The following is a 17876-nucleotide window of genomic DNA, read 5'->3' on the forward strand; positions in this document are numbered from 1 at the left end:
TCTGAGTCCACACCCTCCCCAGCACCACCAGTTCTAGCCTCTCTCCTCGATGAGCCCTCTTCCCTTTACTGAACCCCCACCTCCTCTCCTCCAGCCTCCTCCTCTCCCAGTACTAGGTTCAGTAGGGCCCCCCAGGAGGTCCCAGGGGCCTTCACCCCCTAGGTCCCTGGCTAGTCCCTCGGCCCCTACATACCTGGTGATGCGCCGTGGCTCCATGAAGCTGGGAGAGTCCCGGCGCCGCTTGCGGATGGGCGAATAGCTGCGGGAACGGCGCCGCGCGCGGGCGGCCTCAGCCTCGGCGTGCCTCGCGCGGCCCTCGCCGTCCTTGTCCCTGCGGGGCCGGGCCCGAGGTGAGCGCCGCCGCCACGCGAGGGCGCCCGGGGCCCGTCTTCTCCCCCGCGAGCCTTCTCCCCTCCACCGCCCGGCGGGGCTCGGCCTGCACTTACCGGCTTGGAGGTTTCTTGGGCGACGGCGAGCGCGTGGGGCTGCGGGCCCTCCTCTCCGGCGAGCGCGAGCGGGATTTGGAAGGCGAGCGGCTGGAGCTCCACGAGCGAGGGTGGGGGCCCGGGCTGCGCGACGAGCTCTTCCCCTCCGGGCCGCCGTGCCGGCCGTGCGCGCCCGGGGACGGGGAGATGCTGGCTGGCCGGGCGCGCGGGGGCCGCTCCTTGGCCCTGGAGGAGGGGCACGGCGACAGGGGGCTCAGCTAGGGAAAAAGTGGGCTCCGCAGAGGGGAGGAGCGGAGTGGGGGGAGACAGGGGAGCCGGTGTAGGGAGGAAGTGGGCTCAGCGGAGAGCAAGGGGCTCAGTAGGGGCAGGGGTTTGCGCAGGAGGCGTTTATTGAGGAGGGGATGGGTTAGGAGCCGGAGGAAGTTGTGTGAGAGTTGGAGGCGCAAGGTTGCTGGAAGGGGAAAGGTTTCCTGAAGGGGAGGGGTGGCAGGGAGAGAAATCAGTGAGGGAAAGGGAGAGTGATCAATGAAGGGGGGAGTACAAATGAGGGAGGAGGGTGCTCCGTGGTGGGGGGAAGAGAAGGATCGTGGGGGTGGATAGAAGAGAGGTCGGGGGAGAGTATTTGTGAGGAAGAGAGGGCTCCCTGGGTCGAAGGAGCGCGGTCAGTCGGGGGGCTCAGTGAGCGCGGAGGGCGAGGGCGCAGCGAGGGTAGAGGGGTCGGTGGGGTGGGTGTTCCGCGGCGGGAGGCAGTGCGGGGAGGGGAGCCTCCACTCCCTGGGACCGTGCCCGCTCACCGTTTACCGTGCCCGCCGTGGCCTCGCTCGGAGCCAGGCTCGGGTCCGGGGCCCGGGGCCCCGCCGCCGCCGCCGCCGGAGTCGCTGCTGGACCGGGCCCTGCTGAGTGATCGCGACGAGACCCGGGGCGGCGCGGGCCGGGCGCGCCGGCGGCCTCTGCGGCGGGGGGCGGACCCCGGCGACCTCGAGCGCCGCCGCCGCCGCCTCCGTCGCCGTCGCCGCCGCCGCCTGGCCTGGCCGCCCGCGGCGCGGTCTCCTCTGCCCTGCGACGACGGCGCCGAGCGCGGGCTCGTGCTCTCCTTCCCCCGCGCGGGCGACGTGGCTGCGCCGGCCTCCGCCTGGTCGCCGGCCCTGGGCGAGGGCGAGCTGGGCTTCTGACGGGGAGAGAGGCAGAGAGGGCACGGGGGCGGGGGCGGGGGGAGACAGAGAGAGTGACGGAGACAGGAGAGAGGGGACAGAGAGACCGAAGCGGAGCCAGAGAGGAGAGGGCGGAGAACCCAGAGGGGAGAGAGGCAGAGTCACGGGAGACGGGTGAGGGGAGACAGGGTCAAGTTAGAGAAGCAGAGAGACAAAACGGAGAGACGAAGAGTCCGAGGAAAATAGAGAGCGAGGATAGACCAAGAGAAGGAGCGAGAGATCGAGGGTGAGAGAGCGGGTGGGTGGGGTGGGGGGAGAGAGGGAGAGGGGGCTTTCACCTGGCCCAGGCCTGGGGCTGCCAGTCCCGGAGCATCGCACACACGGTTCCCCGCGCCTGCCCTGCCTCTGCCTCTCCTGAGTGTCCACCTTCTGGCCTCAACAGTGCAGCTCATGCAAGGTTCTCAGCATGCAAAACACAAGAGGAACGGAGCGGTGGGGGCGGGGGGCTGACAGGGACGGGGCTCCAGGACGGGCACGGGGGCTGGCATTGCTCCCCTCCAAGGGACGGACGATCCCGGCCGAGAGAAGAGAGAGGGCGGGCACCGGGAGGCCCGACCAGGGCCAGCCCAGCAGGCCAGGCCCCCCCAGCGTGGGGTGAGTGAGGGGACGGAGGGGGCACACGGCACAAAGATGGGGGTGGGGGCGAGGCGGGACAACTGAACTCAAAACTAAACCGAAGGGAAGAAAAACACAAATAAAAAACAAAATCCACAAATGTCATTAGATACCAAAATCAAAAACAATGTCTGAACTCCTGGGGAACTGACATTTTTCTGTTAACATTTTTCTTTGTTTTCCGGCCCTGCAGAGACCTGTGGAGCTGTCAGTAACACCCGACTGTCTTTCTGTTTCTCTCTTTTCTTTTCTTTTTTTTTTTTTTCTTTAAGTTCTGATTTTTTTTTTTTAAGTCCCTCTTGGTTAACGTCCACTTACCAATAAAGTGGCACTTCCTCCTTTAGTAGGTAAGATGTGTAAGAGAAGGGAAAAGTGTGGTAGCGTAAGTTCATCATTAGATTCACAAAAATGCAAGAGAGATAGAGAGAGAGAGAGAGAGAAAAACTCAACCACCCCATTCTAGGCCTAGAGGAGGCCACACTGCCTCTGGAGGAAGGACTGGCAGCGCCTGGCTCCTTGGGCCTGAGCAAGCACCTCTTGGGTGACCATGACCGTTGGATAGAGATGTCACATGTTTTTCCAAAAGTGGAGTTAGGACACAAGGATCTGGATACAGAAAACCAGAAAGGGTACCTGGTACCTTCAAAAGGGCCCTGGCTGGGAACCAGGGTCCCAGAGCCTGCCACTACCTCGCTTAGTGATCCTGGCCAAGTAACTTCCCCCTACTGAGCCTCAGTTTCACCATCCACAAAATGAGAGTGTTGGGCTTTGCTTCCTGATGTTCCTTCCAGAGCAAATATTCCAAGATTCTTTGCACGCTCCCTGACCACCCTCTCCACCCCCTCCCTCCATAGAACTGACCATCCTCCAGTCCTTGGGCTTCCATCTGGTAACAGTTGATAACACTTATCTATTTATAAGTCTGTCCATCGCTCCTACCCCACCCCCAATAACAGCACCAACTTGACTTCGAGTACCTCCAGGGCATATTTGGTGTTGAAATCAGCTCTGTAACCTGAGTTTTTAATCACAGAATTTGGCACCTAGTAAGGCCTCAATGCTGTTTGCTGAGGAAGGAAGAAATACCTTTACAAGGGCCAAGGCCAAACCCAGGGAGTCTTAGGTCAGGGTCAGGGTCTAGGTCAAGTTCTTTTGACAGGCTCTTGGGATGAGAGAACAAAACCAGCTGCTACCCCTCAGGGCACCTTGCTGCCAAGGGCTGTAAGGAATGTGGTTGGCATGGCCCTGGTGCTTCCTGGGGCAGGGTGGTGCCAAGGCCTTCGTGTACAAGTCTGGATCCAGCCAAGGCGTGAAGGTAGAGCCAAGAAGTCAGCCCCATTGGTAGAGAGGCACAGCCAGCTTGTAGCTGGTAGCTGAAGCAGCCAGCAAATACCAACCACAGAAAGTGAAAGCAGCTGACCAGAGACAGATGGGCCATGAAGTCCTCCTCCTGGAAGAGCCTGACATCTCTCTTTGGGGCAGATACAGGCATAGGTGGGCAGAGTAGATATTACCAAGTACCAAGGTACCCCTCTGAGCATCCTGACCCTAGGCTGGGAGAGATGGAGGCTGGGCTCTTCAGCCATGCCCCTTCTGAGATGGCATTTCCATTCTCAATAGACATTACCAGAGACCTTATCTCCCCAACACATGTCCCCCACCCCTGCTGGTATAACTCTCAAGCCCCCAGCAGTAGGTTCTGTCATCCAGCATCTTTTTCCTTCCAGAGAAGGCTGTGAAAAGTCTCCAGGTTCCCCAAATTCCCAGTTTCTTTTCTAACCCCTGGGCTGTCAAAAAGTGTAGAGTTAACAGATACTAGGTGGGAGAGTGGGAGCCCTGGCAGTCAATGCATCGTAACTCATATCCAAGGAGATGCTGGATCCCACCTTTAAGAAGCCTTTGCTTGCTACTTTGGTGGTGGTGGTGGGGAGGGGCACAAGCAAGAGGGCAGAATATTGAACTTGAGAATTAGAACCTGGATGTGAATTCTGCTCCAACCCAGACTCTGGATCTGAGCCACTACTTCTGACTCAGGGACGAGGCCAGCAGGGCAGGAAGAAGCCCAAGGGCTACGATGTTCTTTCCCACAGGCACTGTGGAGCCTTCTCTACTTCCCACTGTTGGTCTGGGAGTGTTAGGAATAAAAAGGGTCTGGGTTGGGTGGACACCCACCCCCATGTTTCTGTCCCTAACCATGAGGTGCAAGTCCCTGGGCCAAACCCCTTGTGCTGATCTGGACCCTTCCTGCCTGGCACGTCGTGAAGTCCAAGCTCTTTTTAATTTCCCTCTCACTTCCTCCAAGCCAAGTGGCTGCCATAGCCCAAGATGATGGTCATTGGCAAAATGAACACACTGGAATCAACCCTGATGAAAGCTTGCTGTGAGACCTTAAGGGAGTCACTTAACTCTGGGGCTTCAGTTTCCTCATTGATAAAATGATCGTAGCTGGGGTCTTTCTGAACAGGGTAGGCATGTTCAGGGATTGAGAGATTCTTTACAGAATACAACTGACTCACTGTTCCCTCAGAGACAAACAGAGTCAGAGCAGTGTAGGAAGGGGTGGGACCCCATGACATGTCCCCCAAGTGCCAGGATGATGGAGGTTGGGAGTAAGATGTTGCTAGGTAGGGTGGCACATAGTGCCTTCTCTCAGGGAAGACTTCTAGGGCCAATCTCATCCTAATCCATCCATTCTTCCAGAAGCCCTCATGAAAGGGTCACCATGATCTTGCCAGAGGGTGAGCCTCATCCTCAGCCTGGCTGGGTTCCATTCTTTCCAGGAATTGAGGAAGATACAAGCCCAGACACCATGGGATCTCATTGCCAGACAGGACTGTGGTGGCCAGGGACCACAAACATCTCTGGAAGCCTGTTCTGTGTGAGTCCTGTCCCTCTTTCCTGGAACTATTCTCGCCTCTTCCCCCTCCTCTCTCTGACTCACAGCCTGGTTAATGCTTATCTTTTCTGTAGTCAGCCCAAGGCCACCACCTTCAGGAAGCCTCTCCAGAGCCTCACCCTAAGTCAGGTGTGCTCCTCTATGATCCCACAGACCTTTGTTCCTTCCATAGTATGGACTGAGCCAGGACGTGCTAGGGTGGGGCTACCCTGATGAGCAGAGCTCCCCATCCATGGTTCAGCTTTTCCCCTCTCATTGTTCTGAGTGATCTTTTTGTCTGCCCTCCAGCCTGGCAGGTGGAGGCTGCAAACCCAGGTCTGCCTGCCTCTCCCCTGGCATGAACACTCAGACAGGGCCTGGCACAGAGAAGTGCTCAGCAAATGCTTGTTTAGTGTGTGTGTGTCTGAATGGATGGATGAGTGAGCGAGACCTCACCTGCCTCTGAGCTCTGCTCCCAGGAGCCTCTCTGCTCCTTGGTACCACCTGCTCCCTGACATCTTTTTTTTTTTTTTTTTTTTAAGTTTCTTAATTGTTTTAATGAAACTTTACCTCAGGTTAAATTTATGTGATACCTAAACAACCATTTGATTCAGTTAATGTGGAGAGAAAAAAGTACAATGATATTGGGTGATCACTGACTTCCTATCCAACTTCTTTTTCTTATAAGAAATTTTTGAGGTGAAAAGACAAGGGGATGAGAGTAGCAAGGAATAGTGTGCTTGCCTGATCCTGGTATTCTTAAAGACAAGAATAAGTGAGCATCTGGGACAACCAGCCCCTCCAACTCAGCATTTGAGGATCCTGTTTCTGGGTGCCTGATCACATCAGGTACTCCTTGAGGGCGGGACATCCATTCCTCCATCAGACCAGCAGTGCTTTCTCCCTCCGTGAACAATTTCCTTGTCTGCCCTCCTAGAGCCACCCAGAGTTGAAGAATGTTCTGAGTGGGTGAGCCCTGAGGACCTTCCCCTGGGGTCAACATGGGGGGAGATGAGGCCTTCTGTTTTCAAAGCTGAGGATGGAGGCCCAGCAAGGCCTCACAGGGTTGGGATGTCAAACATCTGTAGCTGCTCCTAAGTGGGACAGAAAACAGTTTAAAGGGAAGGGATGGGGAGCTGAGGTCCCTGAGGACCTACCTGTGACATGTGCCCTCAGTGAGGCTGGATGAGCACTGGGCTGGAAGTCACAAGTCCCAGGACCTAGCCTGGTTCTGCCCTAACCTTGGGGGTCTGTGGTCTCTACTGACTATCCCTTCTGGATCATTCACACTGAACTCAAATTTGGAAGACAGAAGGATACTGGGGGAAGGAGGGAGCCCGCCTAGATTGGGTAGTGGTCCAGGGAGGGGAGGGTTAGCTGAGAATTCCTTCCATCCCCCGAACTGCTTCACAGAGACTTTTCTAAGTAGGCCCTCTAAGTCCAGTGCCTTCTCCTGGCCAGTTCACCCCCACCCAAAGTTCGACTACCATCACACCCCAAAGATGGAGCTGTGGGGTTCAGCCCTGGTGTCAGCTGTTGCCCCAAAGTCCTGCAGCTCCCACCCTAAAGCTCGGCCTGCAGCCAGGGCAGCACCTGCAGGAGCCCAGCAGGCCCCAGAGAGTGGGACAGGGCTCTTTCCCCAGGCTTGACCTCAGCAAGAACTTCCTCCAGGATCTAGAGGTCAAAAGGCCCAGCACAGGCCCCTCCACCAACAAAGGCTTATTGCCCAAGTCACCCCAGGGGCTGGCAGGGGTGAGGAGTGAGAGGCTTAGCAGTTACTCCAGACAACAGAAATCAAATTTGCTCAACCACAGCATAGAGTTCAGGAAAGGAACACAAACTTGGAATGCTAAACCACACAGAAATGCATTCAGACAACAAAATGAGAAAGAGAGGGCCTGAAGAGGGATGGGGGGAGAAGGAGGAGCAGGGAAGGAGGGAAGAATGAACCAGAAATGTTGTTGGGGGAGGGGGAGAAGTCAAGGAAACCAAACAACAAACCAGGAAACACAGCTTTGTAGCTCATTTGGAGAAAATGCAAGTTACAAATGAGTAGTCACTAAAATAAAGAAAAGGGGAGGGAAGAAAACCAACCGGAGCGAGACTGAGAGAAAGAGAGAAAGAAAACCACATTCAAACCAAGCAGAGTGGCAGGGCTTATCTGGAGATGGGAGCAGCGAGCGCACAGCTGAGCTGGGATACCTACCTTCTCAGCGGTCAGGGACGGGAATGCAATAATAAAAAAGAAAAGAAGGTCTCCGCATTGGGAACGCAGACTGGGGAAGACAGTGACTGTAAGCTGCGCTCCCCCTCTGAGCTGGCATATGGGCAGCCAAGTGTGGCTTTCGGTCTAGTCCCTGGGATGGCAGGGGACTCCTGCCCAGCCATTTCTGTGCTTTTTCCCACCCACCACCGATTCCAATAGCCAAGTTTTTCTTAACTCTTTAAACAACAGAAAACCTCCAGAGGGCATGCAGGAAGCAACTGATAGAAGCAGAACCACAGGGTGGGCAAAGGAGGGGCTGGCAGCCTGGGGAGATAGGCCTATTGCAGAGGAGAAATGGAAAGAAAGACAGAGACACAAGGGGAGAGAGAGAGAGACAGGGAGAGAAAGAGAAAGACAGAAGCAAAGGCAGAAGGGAACAGAGAGACAGAGAGAAAGGTGGACCCAGCCAGAAAGAAGACAGAGAAGCTGTTCAAACAAGGCCAGTCAGAGTGGACAGATGGGGTGAAGTGGGAACTGTGCATTTAAAAGGGAAGGCAGCCACAGATTCAATTTAGAGGATTGATCCTGCCTCAAGTCAACCTTACTCCCTTTCCCCCTGGCTTTAGCACCATTTAGCAAAATTCATCCCTCCTGCTTTCTGGCTTCATCCTGTAAGAAATGTCAAGATGTCCCTTCCTATTCTGACTGCCCCACTCTAGCCATGGTCACTGCTCTTCCCTGGGGGTGTGGAGGAGAGGCCTGGGATGAGGCAGGTCAGGCAGTGCCCTGGGTACCCCTTCTTGGGGTCACTCTAGGCTGCCTGGGGGCCTTGCTCTGAACCATCTCTGACTCAGCAAATGCTGAGACTTCCCTTGATACTTCCAATGCTAGGGACAGGTGGAACCAAGGCAGGGAGCCCTACTTCTAAGGCTGCAAACCCTGCAATCTATCTGGCCAATATGCTGGGCATCTTACTCATCTATCTCACATTATATGACCTTGAGCAGCTCCTTTCCCTCTCTGTGCCTCACTATTTCTTTCTCCACATGTGTGTGAACTGTGAAGGTTTAGGGTCCCTGAGTTGCTAAAACTGCAGTCATATAGAGTTGGACTTGTGTAACACCAGGCTCACCTATACCCTGGTCTTCATGTGGGCAGGTCTCAGTGCTGGGAAGTTGAGAGAGCTGGGAGCCTGCCATCAACATCTGGAGGGGTCCCCAGGGGGAAGGTATGAGTGGAGACTCCCAGCATCCACCTCCCAAATCCTCCTCCTCCTGCTGCTCAGGGCTCTTGGAATGTGCTTCCCATTGACTACTGTCTCCACATCTTGGCTGTGGCTGGGGGTCTTGAGGTTAGATGGTCTCCTTTTAGTTTTATCTCTAAAATGCTGTGTGACTCAAACTGGTCATTTGATGTCTGTGAGCTGCAGAGAGCAGTAAGCAACAGAACCCAGAAATCCCTTTGGGGGTTCAGCCCTGGCCTGGGATAAGACAACAAAGAGATGTTGGGAGCTAGCATCCCACTGACCTCAGTCTAAGAACCAGGATGGATTTCTTTCTCTTGCTTGGGAGTGTCTGGCTTTGAAGCCCTCACCTGAGCTAAACTCTCTAAGATGTCTTCAGCTCCCTCTTCCAGGGCCTTCTAAGGATTTGAGGCCTAGCATGGAAGGTGCTGAGCAGCGTGTCCCTGTCATGCCCAGCCATCTTCTTATACTAGACAGAACTGAGGAGACACGGGAAGCTCACTGCTCTGGGTGACTGGGACAAGTCTTTCCTTCCCTGGGTCTCCCAGCTTCTCTCCAAAGTTCCTCATAGGCAAGGACCCAGAAGCATGGTCTGCACCACTTTTGTTAATTTGAAAGCTGAGGCAGTTCCACCAGTGCCTTGTGCCCAGGGTTGAGGGAAGGGATGGCAGCTGCTTGCAGATGTGGCAGAAGCTGTTGGTATGGGGATCATTTTTTAAAGAGTTATCTTCCCTTTTAAATTCTGATTACAAAGGAAAAAAATAATTATACAGAGATATGTATATGATTAATGTTCACTGAGATTCAAAAACCATCTCTGCATTAGGAGGAGAGGCTCCCACAGTAACGCACAAAAGCAAAATTCTAGAACAACAGAGAAGATAGAAAAAACCCAGAGAGATAGTTTGCATTTCTGTACATTACAAAAGGAAAAAAGAACAGGAAAAGAAAATACAAACAAAAACAAAATAACAGGAAAAGTTACATAAACTTCCCCACCCTCTTCCCTTGCCACTAAATGAGAAATGGAATCACAATATTACCAAGTTTCAAATGGGAGGCTAAAAAAAAAACAAAAAAAAAAACATAGATGGGGTTAAAAATGGTGAGCTTTTCTTTTTCCATTTGTCTCTCTCTCTCTTTTTTTAAAAGGTAGACTCCAAGAATACCACCCCCAGTGCTTTTCCCAAAAACCATTTTTGGTTAATGGCAAAGTCTATGACCCCCATCTCACCTCCCTGGAGATGAGAGAGAACTAGCCTCATTTCACTTTTAGGAAAGGCTCTATAGGGCAAGGAAGGGGTCTGGGTTCAGGTGAGAGGCAGGGGATGTTCAGCAGTCCCTGATGGCCCAGAGCCCAGAGGGTAGGGAGAGGACTCAGGGGCCATGTTTTGTGAAAAGAGTAACAAAGTGTTGTCTCCTAGAAGACTCTCAGGGCAATGTCAAAATGGAGTCCCATTTTGGGAGGGAGACAAGATTGGGGTGCTGCAGAGGCTTCCTCCCCAGGTCGGAGGCTAGGCCACCTTCTCTGACTGCTTGCTCCGAGGGTCTACCTAGTTGCTGTGGCCATTTTGTCTGCACATGCCCAAGGGCTCTTGTGGGGGCTACTGCCCAGGCATCCAAGGCTGGGGAGGAGACCAAAAGTGGGAAGGGGCCTCCTTTCCACCCTGACTTGAAAGAACATGCTTTTCTGTACTTCTGGGGAGGGGAGGGGCATGAGGATGTAAAGCTTCCATGAGAAGGTGTTTGGGGCACTGCCCTGTTAGGGCTCTGTGCCCATAGGGGTGGGAGGGTGTCCAGGTTGGGCATCATGTCTCATACCTGTCCCTGTCCTGGCTGCCCTCAACTACCTCTGCAAGCTCTCTCCCATACCCAGGACAGATCCAGGGACAACGGTGAGATCCTCCCCACATGGCCCGACCAGGCCCCTTAGAGCTCAGGAGCCTGGCACCCTGCCCAGGTGGGGCAGTTTCCATATAAGTAATGTCCTTAAACAAAAATTAACCTTGATACCAAGAGCCTTTTGTCAGGTGCCCTTGGCTTTCCTTGCTGAGGCCCTGGACTCAGGGTATTTGAGAAAAGAAAGGGAGTGAAAGGAAAACAGCCAAAAATCAAAATGAAACTGACCAACATGTACATGTTTGCTGCTGAGACCTGAGGTCCGGGGAGGGGCAGCTCCCCCCTCCCTGCTGAAGGTTCTGGGCCGCCTGTGGGTCTGGCAGGGAAGAACCTGCAGACTGGCAGACTGCCGACCCTAAGTCCCCTGTGTCCACCCAGTGTCCCTGCCAGTGCTGTATCCCCTTCTCCCTGAGGGGGCCTCCATACTGTACTCTAAGATCAACAGACAGAAGTGGGCTATATGCCTCTCCTAGGTCCTATGAGATCCCCCACCTTGGTTCAGACATCCAGCTGTGGGCTCCTACAATTGCCACACCTGCCTGTGGGTCTCCAGGAATCTGTGCCCCTCCTGGAGGATGGATGGAGACAGCTTTTGGGGTGTTGTTGTTGTGGTCTCCCAGGGAGCAATGGGTACACTGGGAAGTGCCTTAGGAAAGATGGCAAGTGGAACCCCCAGGTTTGATACATCTGTCCAAGTGAGGGCAGTGCCTAGGAAAGGACAGACTCTTCCTGGAGCAGGGACTTTAGAAATGCAGCTCTGTTGTGTCAAGGGGACTGAGATAAGGCGAGGAATCTGAGAGAGGGGAAGGGGGTTAGTGAGGGGGTTGAAGGACAGAGAGCACTGTGAGAGGGTGTAGGGCTTGAGGAGAGGGAGGCTCAGGAACCCAAGTGATGCCCAGGGGAGTCTTGTCTCTGGAATCCTGTTCCAATGGCCATGCCCTCTCCCACTTCAATATGGCTGGGGGAGGGAGGCAAGAGATCTTGGTTCCTCTTACCTAAATGGCTGAGTGTCCCGGTGGTCAACCCTCTCTGGCTTTCAGTTTGCCAAGCTCAAGGGTAGCCCAAGCCTGCAGCTCCCCCCATCTCCCACCCAGGACACTAGAGCCAGATGGGCATAAAACCAAGCACTCCTGGCCGCTCCGTTCAAAGGAGGGCGCATGGGAGGGGGAAGCGGCGGGCCTGAGGGAGGCGTGCAGCGCCCCCGCCCCGTTACACACTCACAGCCCCCGGCCCCGCAGCGACTCGCCCCGCCCCAGCACGGCGCAGCCCCGCGTGGCGCGGGAACCCTCTGCAAAGCCAGGCGTACGTACATCGGGCGGGCTGTGCGCCGAGCCCGGGCGGCCCCGGTGCGCTCCGCTCCGCTGCCTGCTGCCTCCGTTCTGTTGGGGCGACCCCCATCCGCTGCCGCCCGACAGGGAAGGCGATTGGCTCCCGCTGGACCGCTGGCTGCCCGTCTTCCGACCTTCGCCTCTGTGCTTGGGGCTCTGCCTGCAGCAGGGGACACAGAGGGAGCTGGCGTGAGACACCCCTCTACAAGAAACCTCAGCCCCGCGGGAAGGGCAGCCCCCTACCCTCCCTCGCACTAGGCTGGGAACCTTTCTATTTAAAGAGCCAGGCCCCAGGCCCCACACAGCCTTGATTTCCACTCAAGGTCTGGGATGCCTAGTCCAGTTCCAGGTTGGCACTGGCACTGTCCTGGTAAACTACCCGCTGATTAATTGCTGCTTTGTCTATCAGCACGGCCCCCCAGCCCTTGAGTATGTTTAATATGCGCGCTCCTTTGCCCCAACAGAAAGCCGAGCTTAGCCACATCTTGAGTGCTTCCAGTGGCCCAGGACCTACCTGCTGGGTGATCTGGAATCACTGTCCTGGGAGGAGAGTGAAGGGCTGTGGGAACTTCCACTGCTGTGGCGATGGGACCTCCGGCCTGGGGACTCGTGTGGCCTGGGAGAGAAATCAGCCTGTACTCAAGTTCTACTTGACCTCCCCATGGGGATGCCCATGAAGGCCTGATGGAAGCCACGGCTGACCAGTATCCCCTCCCCAAGTCTCCTACAAAAATAACACAAAAACTGTTCACATAGGTGCAAAGCCCAGCTAGTCGCTGTGGGTCATTTGTGGGAATTAGGAGGTGTCTTTTTCTCTAGATGGTCCCAGGCCTCCAGGATGTCACTGATCCCTCAGCTGTTGTTCTTGTGACTCTGAAGAGGTGCAGGGGAGTTATAAAGACTGAGCCTGAAAAGACCCTGGACTGGGAGGCAAGAGGCCTGGGTTCTAATTCCAGCTCTGCCACTGCCTAACGAGGGCTCTTGGCTTATTCTCTGCATCTGAATTTTTCCATCTGGGCAGGGTATACAAAGTGAGCTATTTCTAAGAGCCTGATTCTGAGACTCCAGATGGCCAGGTTTGCCGCGTGGGAAGAGGGGCTTAGGAGCTGGAGAATGGGAAGAGTGCTCACCTCTTCCTCTCTTTGTTCTTCTCTTTTCTTTTGCTCTTGGGGCTTCGAGATCTACAGAAAGCAGAAGCTAGGTGACAGCACAACCTGAGCCAGGCAGGGGAGGGAGAGGCCTCCAGCCCTGGAGCCTGGCTGTGCCCAGGTGTGGACCTGAGATTTATTCCTCTCTATGACCTGAGCCTCCCTGGCAGGTATGAAATTGCCCATCCCATCCCAATGCTTTGGTTTCTTCCACTCAGTCAAGTCTGTTCCTTCCTTCTCCAGTAAGTCCTGGCCCATGATCACCTCCTGCCTGGGCCCTAACTGCTGCTCCCTCTGGGAATGCCAAAGGGTGGTATGGCTACAGATCCAAAAGGAAGGGTGACATGCCCTTATCTTCTGGCATCAGTCTAGGGACAGGCCCCTCTGATGAGTTATTGGGTGGGGGGTGACCCCTCCACACTTCATTTGTGTTCCCTGTGCCCCAAGTCTCCTCAGATGGGGCCTTCCCAGGTAGAACCCAAACCTCCTGCTTCTCTGCCCTCTAGACTGTGGCCCAGCCCAGGGCCAGCTCATCCGGGTTTTAGAAAAGAAACGCTTTCCTTTGGTTGTGATCTTCCTGCCCTTGGGCATAATTTTCCTGCTTTGGGGTTACTACTCTGGACCCCCATCCCATGCAGCTCTCTGACAAAAAAAGAGCTGCTTTTGACAAAAAGATTGAGAGCCTTCTGATTAGCCCTCTAAGGTCATACCTCATGCCTGGTCGAGTAGGTCTCTCAGCCCAAGCTCCCTTATGCCAACAAATTCTGGCTCAGTCCTAGTCCTAAACAGGTGCTTTCTTCTGACCAAATATAAAGTGATGCTAAGAAACACACTGGAAGGTGTTTCTCACAGGAGCAGAGTAAGTGGGGGGCAGGCCTGGGGGGTGGGGGAGAGGGGCAAAAGTTTGGGTCTAGAACCCTTGTTGCATGCTTTTGGCCTCAGTCTCCCCATCTGGAACTATCTAGCCTAACTTATCTCTAGGTCCTTCCCAGTACTAATGGGTGCTGGCCAGAGGATCTCTGTAAGCTGATGGTGACTACGGAGGGCAGTGGGGGCCCACACTGGCCTATAATAACTGGGGGAGAGGAAGGAGCAGGAAATTGGGGAAATAAGAGGGCCAGGATTAGGCATTCATTTAGGCTCTTTCCCCACCTGGCAAATGGCCCTGGGCAAATTCCCGCTGCCTGAATGGGGCTGGGGACTCTGCCCCTACTCAGGGTTGCTGGGAGGGCCTCTGGCTCTCATGCCAATCATGGGAATGGGACTGCCTCAAATCTTTCCCTCTGTGCTGAGTGTTCTACTTTCTCTATCCCTGCTTCTGCCTAGGCTCCTGCCTTTCACTTCCTCCTGTCCTCTCTCCCAATCCATCCTGAGTAAGTCACTGTCCTGCTCAGAGCCCCATGCTGGCTCTCAGCCCTGCCTAGGTGGAGGCCATCTCCATAGTAGTCAGGCCTGTTGAGGGCTGGCACCTGGCCCTCAGCTACTCTACCTCTAGCCACAACCCACACATCCTGTCTCTTACCAACTGCAGCTTCCTTCTACCCGACATGCCCTTTTCCTACAAATTCAGGGTTCTAATGCTTTTGCCTTCTTAACTGACACCTCTATGGACACGCCCTTTGAACACTGGACCTGCTGTGTTGTCTGGAAATTCTTGGGATCCCTGTGTCAAGGCTGACTTATAGAGCAGGTAAGGATTGCAAACTACTGGTCTTCATCTTCCTCCTCCCACCCTTGGTCCCCTGCCTGGCTCTAAGAAGGAGTCCCTGGAGTGGGAGGGTGGGGCAGAGCAGGACCCTCACAGCCCCTCTCCCATCATGGCTTCCTTTGGGCCTTGGGTTCTGCAGGCGGGCACTAGCTTCTGTTTACACCCTCCTGTAAGCCTCCACAGGGCACCGCTCACCTGTGCCGTCTCTTCCTCCTGGACCCAGAATCAGACCTGTAGAGCCATAAAAGGGTTCTCTTGAGCCCACCTGGGATGACCCAGGGATACCCAAGGAACACAGCCTTGGTCCTGGGCCCCATGGAAGTGCGAGGAGGCCCCAGGAGAGGAAGGGTACCTGTCTTTGCGGTGCTTCTTCACGCTCTTCTTCTTCTTGCGCAGGGGTGAGGAGCTCCCACAGCTGTGGACAAAGGTGTGGGAGGTGGGCTCTAGTGAACTGGGGCCTGGGAGGTGGAGGGGCAGCTGGAAATGGCTAGGGAAGACTGGTGCCTGGGGCATCAAAGCTGGAAAAGGGCATTCCAGGCCATGAAGCCAACTGCCGGTTGTACAGAGTGAACCGAGGCCCAGAGGGTCAGCAGGGTCCCTAAGGCTGCCTGTGTGGCGCTGCCTGTGTTGTCCCTGGTCACTCTTCTAGCCTCCTGGCATTGCAAGAGAGGGCTGTTTCAAACCCAAAGGTTGGAGGCTGTAATGGTGGGATTTCTGGCCTCCGTGGGGATAAGCTGGTGGTGTCCAAGGTCCAGGCCCTGAGGTGCCAGGCCTCCTGCCTCTGGAGGATGGCCCTGGAATCTCACCCTCCCACAGACACCGCCCCCACACACAACCCTTCCTGGTCCTTGCCCACCTTCATCACTGACCTGCACTCGGAGTCTAGTCTCCTCTTTTTGCTGAGGGCCAGGGGAGAAAGAAGGACAGACAGTTGGACCGAGTTAGTTGGGCCCCCAGACATTTGCCAGGGTCTCACTCAGGACAGGGGAGGGGGAACCACAGATGAGACCCTGCCAAACCCCTCCTCCCCAGGCCACTCATACTTGTGGGGGTGAGGGCAAGGCTGCTGACGAAGGGCAGAGGGGTGCCCACCAGGTGGACGGAGCAGCTCTGGGGTCTCCGGCGGGTGAGTGCCAAAGTGGGGGACTCAGTGATGGGAGGGGACTTGGTGAAGGGGAGGGGCTCAGTGGGGGGAGGGGCTTGGTGAAAAAGAGGGGGTTGAGTAAGGGGAGGGGTCAGTAAGCAGGAGGGCACCTTGTTGGGGGCAACACAGTGAGGGGGAGGGATTCAAAAAGGGCAGAGGGACTCAGCGAAGGCAGGCTCACACAAGTGCAGCGGTGGGTCCCTGCAAACACCGCGGGAGGGAGGGGGGACCCACTGTGCCCCTCCCGCCCCCGCCGCTGGGTGGCGCTCTCACCGGCTCCTCCTGTGGCTGCCTTTCTTTTTCTTCTTCTTGGGAGGGGGCGACGCCGAGCTGCTGGACCAGTGCTTAGTCCTGAGCGAGAAGGGGCGGGGGGAAGGTGAGGGGGTGGGGCCGCCCCCCCCCCCCGGCCCTGCCCCCCGGGCCCTGTCCGCCCCCCTCCTCCGGCCGCGCCGTGGGCTGACCTGTACCCCCGGTGCCCGCGGTAGCAGGCGGCCGGGCAGTCGCAGTCCACCGGGCCGTCCTCTTCGTCGAAGGGCAGGTACTCCGGGCCTGGCTCGGCGCCCTCAGGCAGCCGCGGTGTCTCCGCCACGCTGCCGGCGACAGGGACGCTCAGCACCCGCCCCCGCGGGCCGGGCCTTCCCGCTGCCCCTTTCTCAGTGCAGCGCCCCAGGCCTGGTCCGCCCCGAAAGGTCCAAGGTAGGCGGGATGTGGCCGGCTCCGGGGTCTGCAGCCTCGACCCCTAGACGGTCCGGCGGGGATTTGGGAAATCCTATGGGGAGCCTTCCTTACAGGACTCCCAGCCTTAACGGTGCCATATTTTGCAAAAGAGGAAAAAGAGCACTGAGCCCTCCTCCTTCTAAATTCCCCCCACAAGTTCTCCCTCTCTCATCAGTGAGCCCCCTTCTCCTGAGTGAGGCCCCTCCCCTTATTGAGTCCCCTCCCTACACCGATTCTTTGTCCCTTAGTCCCATTCATTGCACCCCTCACCCAGCCCCTTTCCCCTCTCCGAGCCCATTCCTCCTCCCCAGTCCTCCTTTTCCCTCACTGAGCCCCCCTCACTGATTCGACTTCCTTAATAACTGCTGTCCTGGTCCCTGAGCTGCCTCCCCCTGCCCACCCGGCTGCCTCCCTCCCTCACACCTCTCCTTCCTCCAGCCCTGGCTGCCTCTCTGAAATATTCATAGCTTCTCCGCGCCCTCCTCCCCTTAGCCTCCAGCCTCCCGAGGCCTCCTTGCTCTTCTGCTGCAGGCTGTCATCAATCACTGCCTGGCGGCAGCAGGCGCAGACCCCAGCACTCTGCCTCAGATGCTCCCCATCCATCTTGCAGAACTCTCCCTTGCACTCGGCAGGGACCCCGGTCCCTGCTCCTGGCTCAGGAGTCCCCAGCCTTCTGCCAGATGTTTGCACCCTGCGGGCACTTCAAAGAATGCTTTTTTCGGAAAGGCAGCTGGGCTTAAGGCAAATGCATGAATTTTGAAGCTGCAGATGTGCCCTCATCACACACTGTCCCTGAGTCACTGTGTGACTTGGTGCCTGTCATGCCCCCTCTCTGAGCCTCTTCTCCAAGATGAGGGTGATAACTGTGTTATAGGGCTTTGGGAGAATTTGCTAGGTAACGGGTGCTGTGCAACTTTGTTTTTTACTGAACAAGCCCAGAAACCACCCTCCAAAGGTCCAGCTCCAGCATAATGGCTCCAGAGTGGTGCCCCCCCCATTTCATTTTTCATTCCATACTGGCTCAGACAGTGCCCCTTCCGCATGGAGGCTCAGCCCTGGTTTTGGCAGAATTACCCTCACTCCTGGGTGCCATTTTACCTCGCTCATTCTTTCCCTGACCGGAGAGGAGGAGGCCAGGACTTGGGTGGCAGAGTGTTAAAAACATGACGTGGGCTTTGGATTCACACGGAAAGGTCTGAATCCAGGCATGACCAAGCTCACTGAGCCTCGAGGTCCTTATCTATCCAACGAGGAAAAGGATACCTCAGCTTTGAGGAGGGATTAAGTGAGATTCTGTCTTTGAAGCTCCTGTTGTCCCACACATGGTCACCACTGT

The 17876-nt window shown here is 55.9% G+C and overlaps 1 protein-coding gene across 1 annotated transcript in view; it reads right to left on the reverse strand.

Annotated features, from left to right (window-relative positions):
• Positions 1 to 17876, reverse strand: part of SRRM3 (serine/arginine repetitive matrix 3) — a 52446-nt gene that overhangs the window by 1756 nt on the left and 32814 nt on the right. The window contains exons 4-14 of the mRNA XM_087815098.1: positions 16285 to 16413; positions 16097 to 16174; positions 15549 to 15578; positions 15032 to 15094; positions 14875 to 14910; positions 12954 to 13004; positions 12338 to 12439; positions 11806 to 11983; positions 1241 to 1614; positions 447 to 671; positions 194 to 331 (exon numbers count right to left, since the gene is read on the reverse strand). Coding sequence (XP_087671224.1) covers positions 194 to 331; positions 447 to 671; positions 1241 to 1614; positions 11806 to 11983; positions 12338 to 12439; positions 12954 to 13004; positions 14875 to 14910; positions 15032 to 15094; positions 15549 to 15578; positions 16097 to 16174; positions 16285 to 16413 — 1404 coding nt within the window. The remainder of the gene's footprint in view (positions 1 to 193; positions 332 to 446; positions 672 to 1240; positions 1615 to 11805; positions 11984 to 12337; positions 12440 to 12953; positions 13005 to 14874; positions 14911 to 15031; positions 15095 to 15548; positions 15579 to 16096; positions 16175 to 16284; positions 16414 to 17876) is intronic.

The sequence above is a fragment of the Miniopterus natalensis genome, chromosome 3, assembly GCF_054644295.1.
Source record: "Miniopterus natalensis isolate mMinNat1 chromosome 3, mMinNat1.hap1, whole genome shotgun sequence".
Lineage (NCBI taxonomy): Eukaryota > Metazoa > Chordata > Mammalia > Chiroptera > Miniopteridae > Miniopterus > Miniopterus natalensis.